At 57.9% G+C, this 6764-nt stretch overlaps 1 protein-coding gene across 4 annotated transcripts; it reads right to left on the reverse strand.

Annotated features, from left to right (window-relative positions):
* Positions 1–192: 192 nt before the first annotated feature.
* Positions 193–6516, reverse strand: SLC26A6 (solute carrier family 26 member 6). 4 transcript variants are annotated; one of them, XM_042880188.1, is made up of 20 exons: positions 6456–6516; positions 5443–5601; positions 5184–5323; positions 4971–5081; positions 4515–4690; positions 4267–4431; positions 3977–4129; positions 3686–3768; positions 3444–3591; positions 3241–3354; positions 3024–3101; positions 2761–2856; positions 2555–2661; positions 2296–2365; positions 2054–2146; positions 1758–1856; positions 1052–1237; positions 913–967; positions 478–599; positions 193–399 (listed from the first exon to the last, which is right to left on the reverse strand). In XM_042880188.1, exons 2-20 carry the CDS (start codon positions 5577–5579, stop codon positions 376–378), a joined length of 2157 nt encoding a protein of 718 aa, XP_042736122.1. In that variant the 5' UTR covers positions 5580–5601; positions 6456–6516; the 3' UTR covers positions 193–375. The 4 variants fall into 4 exon arrangements, with proteins under 4 accessions (XP_042736122.1, XP_042736121.1, XP_042736119.1 ...); XM_042880187.1 differs by lacking the exon at positions 6456–6516 and adding an exon at positions 5796–5862 and having other exon boundaries at positions 5443–5598; XM_042880185.1 differs by lacking the exon at positions 6456–6516 and adding an exon at positions 5726–5820.
* Positions 6517–6764: the final 248 nt, after the last annotated feature.

The raw sequence follows: 6764 nt of genomic DNA on the forward strand, positions 1-6764 counted from the left end.
GATCACCGGTACGCGATCACCGGTACGCGATCACCGGCACAGGGACGGGACTCCCGGCTTGTGCCCGCGCCCGGTGTAGGTCTAGACGACGGAAAGGGAAACACGGTGGTTGCGGTGAGCCTGGGGCCGCCCGCAGGGAGCGGCGGGTCACGGCTGGCCCAGCAGCGCCGTTTGCACAGATGAGGCCTAGCGGGCTGAGCACGCCTTTATTGAGGAACCCGTGCTGTGGTGGAGCCGTGCTGACAGCCCCAAGCATGGAGCAGGCCGGCTCCAAGTGCCCCACGCTGTCCCACAGAGGCTCCAGGCCCCGGGCAGGGAGGCGGCGAAGCCCTCCTGGCAGCATGGCCCTGCTCCTCCGTTGCCTCTTCTGCAGGGCTACATTTTGGTGCTGAGGTTCGCCTAAGGGGGCAGAGAAGAAAGTCGGCTCTGCCGTCCCGCAGAGCGGTGGCAGTGGGGAAGGCGGGGCTGGGCGCTTACTGGGGCTGGGCGCGTCCCCCCATTGATGTGGAGCACGGCGTCGTTCACCGAGGGGAAGAAGCAATGCTTGGTGATGGTCGAGCTGAAGAAGTTGCCTCGCTCCAGCTGGGCAAGAACAGATGCTGCACAGAGGGAGAAGCAGTGAAGCTCTGGCACCTGGCACCAAATGAGCTTCCCACCCCCCTGTGCTCCAAAGGATGCTCAGGACATGACTGGACAGCCGGTATCGCAGAGCTCACACTGGGACCCCAGAGCAATGTGCAGCCAGTGGAGACAACCTGGCACCCCATGGTGTGGCTCTGCAGCTACTCTCCTCTGGGGGAAACCTGGGGTGGGGGACACCATAGAGGGCACAGCAGCCCCGTGGCCAGCAGCTGTGTCCCACAGGGGTGGCTGTTCCCTGCAGAGGCTGATAGCCCTGTGGTTTCTCCTCACCTGGGCAGCTGGCAACAAAGACATCCACTTCTATTTCATGGAAATCCCTGAAGATCTGCAAATGGTAAAAATCATGTCAGGGAAAAGGGATGAGCAGCCATCTGGCTGTCCTTCACCTGCACCACCCCTGATTCCTTACGTTCTTCAGGATTTTGATGGAGACTGTGTCCACAAAGTTGACGGGGCTGAAGTCCAGGATGACAGCATGGAAGTCAGGCTGGGGCAGTCCCAGGGAGCGCAGGGTGGGTTCAGCAGGTGTGCTGCCCTCCTCCCCACTCAGCTCAATCACCGCAACGCCTGGCCCATTGCACTCAGCCTCTGTGTCCTGTGGGAAGACCCCTTCACCACGTGGGTGCTGGGGGCACTCTGCAGGGCAGTGTCCCCCCAGGACCCTGGATTTGTCCTGCCCTATTGTGCATTGGGGTTTGGAGGAGCTCTAGTTGTGTTATGGTGGTGGATGTGCCAGAAGCAGGCACTTTGCTCACACTCAAGTCCCGCTTCTAGGTTCTTTCCGGGTCACCTTGTGGGCTCACCCCAATGACTGGAACTGGCCTCATTAGACTCCTCTCCCCAGTTAGCCTTTGCTCTCACTCTTCATTTTGATGATTAACTTGCCACAGACTGTGAATGACTCACCAGCTCCCCCATCTAATCATTAATGACTGCAACCTCTTCCACTGACGTTAAAGGTGATGCTGATAACCCAGATGCGTGCCAGTGCCTCTCCCTGTTTGGTGGCCGTGGGCCAAACTGAAAGCTCCATGGGCTGCCTAGCATGGGCAGAAGGCTAGGGCCAGGCAGGGAAGTGGTGTGGGACAGCACGAGAGGGGGGTGTTGGGAAGCACCTTTTTTCTCTTTGCCTTCTCTGCTTTCTTTTGCTGTTTCTTCAGTTTCTTGAGTGCCTTCTTCTTCTTCTCAATTAGGCGATCCACATCGATGCCGCTCTGCAAACCCATACAGCTCCGTGGCCATGGTGTCAGGAAGAGGGGCAGAGCCTAGGGGGCTCAGTAATGCCGTGGAAGTATATGAGGGACGCCATGCTGCTGCTAAGCCAGTCTTGATGTCCAGGACCACATCTCCCCTGGCCACAGGGACCTGGGTGTTGTACCCTGCCTGCTGTGCTCAGGGCAGATTTTCCTACCTTCTTCTTCAGTGCATCGGAGTACATCTCCACGTTGGCAAAATAGATGGTGGAGGAGGAGCGGAAGATCTTTATTCCAGGGACCTCCTGTGCCTGGGGATGGATGGAGTGGGTTTGCTATCCTGTGGACAGAGATGTGCCCCTTCTTGCCCTCCCTTAAAATGCCCTGGGGGTGCTCCTAATTGCTCCCACCTCTAGGGGGTGCTTCTTCCCTCACCATGCCAGCACCTTAATGCTTTTACCTTCTTATATTCAGCCACATCCTTGTAGACATCGGTATCGGTGACACGCCCCAGGATGGAATAGTGGGGGCTGTGGGGAGCAGAGCAACAGGCTGTTCCTGTGGGCTTCCTCTGCCCTTGGGAAACTGTACCAGGTCCCCAGCACTTAACTCCTCAACAGCCCCGCACCAGGGACATCCTAGTGCTAGCCTTGGGAGTTAGTACAAATGTCCAAGGAACCACATCTCCCTTCTGCCCAGCCCAGCCTAAGGGTACTCACAGCTGTGTCCGGAAGATGACAGTGAGCAATGCAAAGGCCACTGAGGCTCCCAGGCCAATGTCCAGGTTCAGCAAGAGGGTGGCTATGAACGTCACTACCCAGACCATCTAGAGAGGGCACAATCAGTTGTGCCATGACCTAATCGCATGGCATCATAAGCCCTGGGGAGGGTTGAGGAACTCTCTCAGGGCCAATCAGTGCCCTACCAGGTCCACACGGTTGGACTTCCAGAGTGTGCGGAGGTCTGTGAACTGCTTGAACATGCCTTTGAGATTGATGATGATGATGGCAGACAAGATGGCCTACGAGAGAAGCCTGCATCCATGAAGGTGCCAAGGGCACATCTGGGGGGCACTTGGCTGTGCCCCACATCCAAGGCTACCTCCAGTCACTTCCCCCCCCCTGTGCTGCCATGATACTGGATGTGCAGGACTGGGAAGTGATGTGGAGGCTGTGGGACTGGCTGCACCTTGGGCAGGTCATGGAAGAGCTCTCCGATTTTCAGGATGGTTACCAGGATCACCAGGGATGAGATGACACCAGCCACCTGAGGGGAGAGATGGAGGCCAGGGTGAACCTGGATGTTCTCCTTGCCCTGGTTCATGCCTCCCCATGTTGACACCTCAGTGTGGGGATGTTGGGAGGGATTTTAGAGAGCAAAGGCAGGCAGAATCACCCGCACCCACCTGGCTGTTTCCCCCTGTGCTCTCCTGCACCAGGCTCCGTGACATAGAACAGCTGATGGCAAAACACTGGAAGAAGCCCCCCAGGAAGTTGGAGAGGCCCAGAGCAATCAGCTCCTGCAAGGACAGAGAAGCACCATGCATCCTTGGGCTGAGAGCTGTGAAACACTACAAAGGAAGGGGCTGCATATGTGTCAGAGCATCACCTGGTTGCTGTCCACTTTGTAGCCATGCTTCAGGGCAAAAATCTTACCCAGGGAGATGCAGATAGCATAACCCACCACAGCGATGGCGAAGGCATTGCCCACCACCTGCCCAAAGTAGCTGACGTTAGGGACCACAGGCGGCTTCAACCTATGTCCAAGGCAGGAAGATGGGGCTCAGGAGGGGACCTCGTGGGCAGTGTGGTGCCCCAGCACAGCTGCCCTTGCCATCCAGCCCCACTCACCCACTGGGGATGTTGCCCACCACAGAGATGCCATACTTGGAGTTCAGGTTGACACCATAGGATATGCCAGTGGAGATGATGATCTGTGGGGGTAGCTAGGTGAGGCAGGGCCTCCCTGCAGAAGCACACTCATGCAGGAGAACAAGGGGATGTGTGCCCTGGAGCCACCTTTGCAGAGGCACCCTGTCCCACCCCCCATCACCCTGCAGGGCACAGAGACATCTATGGGTGATGGCACCTGCCCCAGGCCATGGCTGTGTCCCCTTGGAGAGCTGGGACAGCTCTGAGTACCGTGATGAGCTCGATGGGGATGGGCATGGGGAGCTTGGCAGAGAACTTGTGGTTGAGCTCCTTCACAATGAAGATGGCCACCATGGCAATGATGGCTGTAACCAAGGTGCCCACATTGGTCTCTGGCAGCTTCTTGCAGATCTCAATGAAGGTCTGGAGGATGCAGGAGGGAATGAGAGAAAGCAGATAGATAGCTTGCTGTTAGCTCTTTTGGGGAGACTCTGTGTATCCTGTAGGTGATGCTTTACCACATCTGGGGATTCCAGAGTGTCAATGAGCCCCTCACTCACCACAAACAATGAGAGTGGCCCTGAGTGCTCTCCTAGGGAGACACCAAAGACATTCTTGAGCTGGGAGATGAGGACGTGCACAGAGGCAGCAGTAGTGTAGCCACGCACTAGTGGGTCTGAGAGGTAGGTCACCACAAAGCCAAACTGTAGGAGGCCCAGGGCCACCTGGAAGGAAAGGTGACAGCAGGAGGTCCCACAGCTTGTGGGCATGGGGACACCACAGCCACAAGTCCATGCTAGGTCCTTACCTGGAAGATTCCTGACAGGACTGTGATGGTGGCTACCAGCTCTACCCTGGCAGCATCCCGCTGTGCCTCATTGACTACTGTACCATTGGTGCCATTGTCAAACTCCATAAAGTCCTCACTGGGCACCAAGGAGTCTGTCACGCTGCCAATCATGACGGATATGACAGCGAAGGGACCTGGGGATGTGCAGGAAAGGAGTCCAAGTTCAGAGCTTGGCAACCAGTTGGGGCCTCTCTGAGAAAGTAGGCACATGACCACTTGTTCAGTGTGCCCATGGTGCTTTGGCTCTGTTTTGGCCAACTGCCTTCTTGGTGAGGTAAAGTGAAGGCAGAAGAAAGGCCCCTCCACCCTCTTGCTCATTGGCATGGCAACGTTGTGCCATAGATAAAATCTCATCCCTCTCATTCTCTCTCCCTCCCCTCCGTTCCCATGGCTGCACACAGCCCCTTGGCTCACCCACGGAGTTGTGTCTGGATGTCCCGAAGAAGAAGTAGAGGAAGACGGGGTAGAAGGAGGAGTAGAGGCCGGTGACAGGTGGCAGCCCAGCAAGCAGTGCATAGGCAAGCCCTGGGCACAGCAGAGCAGGGAGAAATGTTATGGATGGATGAGTCCTGGCCCTCACCCCTTGGGAACCTCACGCAGGGCACGGCATGGGGACACATCACTCACCCTGGGGCAGGTGCATGATGCCCACACTGAAGCCTGAGGCAATGTCCCCAAGCAGCCAGTCCTTTACAGGGTAGCGGGGCAGCCAGCGCAGGACAGGTAAGAAGCGGAAGAGCAGGGACTTGGCGTTGGAGGCTGAGCATCTGCAGGGGAAGGAGTGGGAGCCAGGGCTGAACGTAGGGGCACCAGCACTGCTGGGCAGCAGAGGAACCTAGAGATGCAGCCCTGCAGGGATCACCCAGCTCTATTCCCCCAGCCCTACCTTGCCTTCGGGAGACAGTCGCGTGTTGAAGTCTTGCTGGGAGGCTTCCTCTGTGCCAGCTCCTCCAGGTCAGCCTCACTCAGAACTTCACCGCGGGGCTGCCCGGGCCGGCGGCTCAGCACCATCTCTGCCGCCATGGCCCCTGGCTCTGCTGCACTGCTGGCAGATGAGAGATGGCTCAGTCGCACCCAGGGATCCGGGCAAGGGGCAGGGAGGGTGCCAAGGTCACAACAAGAGGTGCCTTGAACGTGGCACCGGATTGCACTGAGTCCAATCCATCCACCTCTGTAGGACAGCCTTGGTGCTGACCACCTTTCTGCTCCATCCAGCCCAGTCCAGCACCCTATACGTACCGCAGCACATGCAGGGCAGCAGGCCAGCACTGCTGCAGAGCAAAGCCCCGGCCAGCCCCGTAGACTTTCCTGCAGACTTTGTCCCTTTACACATGAGGGGAGCAGGAATTTCAACCCTTCGTGAGTGTCACTGGCTCACCAGTGCCCCAGCCCCCTGCACTGCAGAGCAAGGACCGAGCCAGGGGCACAGAGGTGTGGGGTAGGGATGGGTTCATCTACACAGCCGGACAGAGATGTCTCTACAGCCCAGGAGCCCTGCCCTGCTTGTGCCAAGGTGCCTCCATTTCTATGTTGCTTGCCCAATTGCAGCCAGATACGTGAGTTGCTCGTGGGATGCCCCAAGAAGCTTAAGCCCCTGCATCTCCCCCAGCCCCCTTACCTGCTGCACCCGCACCGGTTGGTGCCGCCAGTTGGGTGCACTCTCTGCTCCCTCCTATTAATACCTGCCCGTGATCTTTGAGACACCGCTCCCTCCCATCTGCCCTCCCTCCCACCCTGCCAAGATTCCTGGGAAGCCAGCACCTTATCACTGGGACTCCTAGGGGCACTCCTGTAGCCTCACCAGGTCCCAGAGCAAGATCTATGGCCTGGCACAGCAATGCCTGCAGCCACTGACCAGGTCACCTGGGGTACTTTCGTTGCACTGCAGCCCCTGCTTACCTGCTGGAAATGGGTGTGCTGTGCCCTGTGGACTGCCCCACTTTTCCCCAGCGTGCACAGACCTGGCCATTATCTTGTTCCAAAGTTCCCCGTCGGGTACCATCGAACTCTTTCACACCTTCCTGCGTTCCTGCTATTGCCGTTATTTCTGGAGTGCTTCCAAACTATGCCTGGCCCAGATGCACAGTAGAGACACAGCCAGCCATGGATTGGGCTAACTGGCCCCGACCCCATGTAGTGTGAAGTCAGCGGGCAGGGCACAGCAGGAGTTGGGGAGTCCCAGTGGCTCTTCGTGGTGGGACAGGACCA

Source organism: Lagopus leucura, unplaced genomic scaffold (assembly GCF_019238085.1).
Source record: "Lagopus leucura isolate 7727_CA_CO unplaced genomic scaffold, USGS_WTPT01 Super-Scaffold_100026, whole genome shotgun sequence".
NCBI lineage: Eukaryota > Metazoa > Chordata > Aves > Galliformes > Phasianidae > Lagopus > Lagopus leucura.

Coding starts and splice junctions, on each gene's coding strand:
- SLC26A6 (XM_042880185.1), bottom strand. CDS start 5,805: ATGTGCTGCGGTACGTATAGGGTGCTGGACTGGGCTGGATGGAGCAGA. Junction 5,602..5,725: donor ACCAAGGCTGTCCTACAGAG/GTGGATGGATTG, acceptor CTCATCTGCCAG/CAGTGCAGCAGAGCCAGGGG. Junction 2,366..2,554: donor GTCATCTTCCGGACACAGCT/GTGAGTACCCTT, acceptor TGCTCCCCACAG/CCCCCACTATTCCATCCTGG.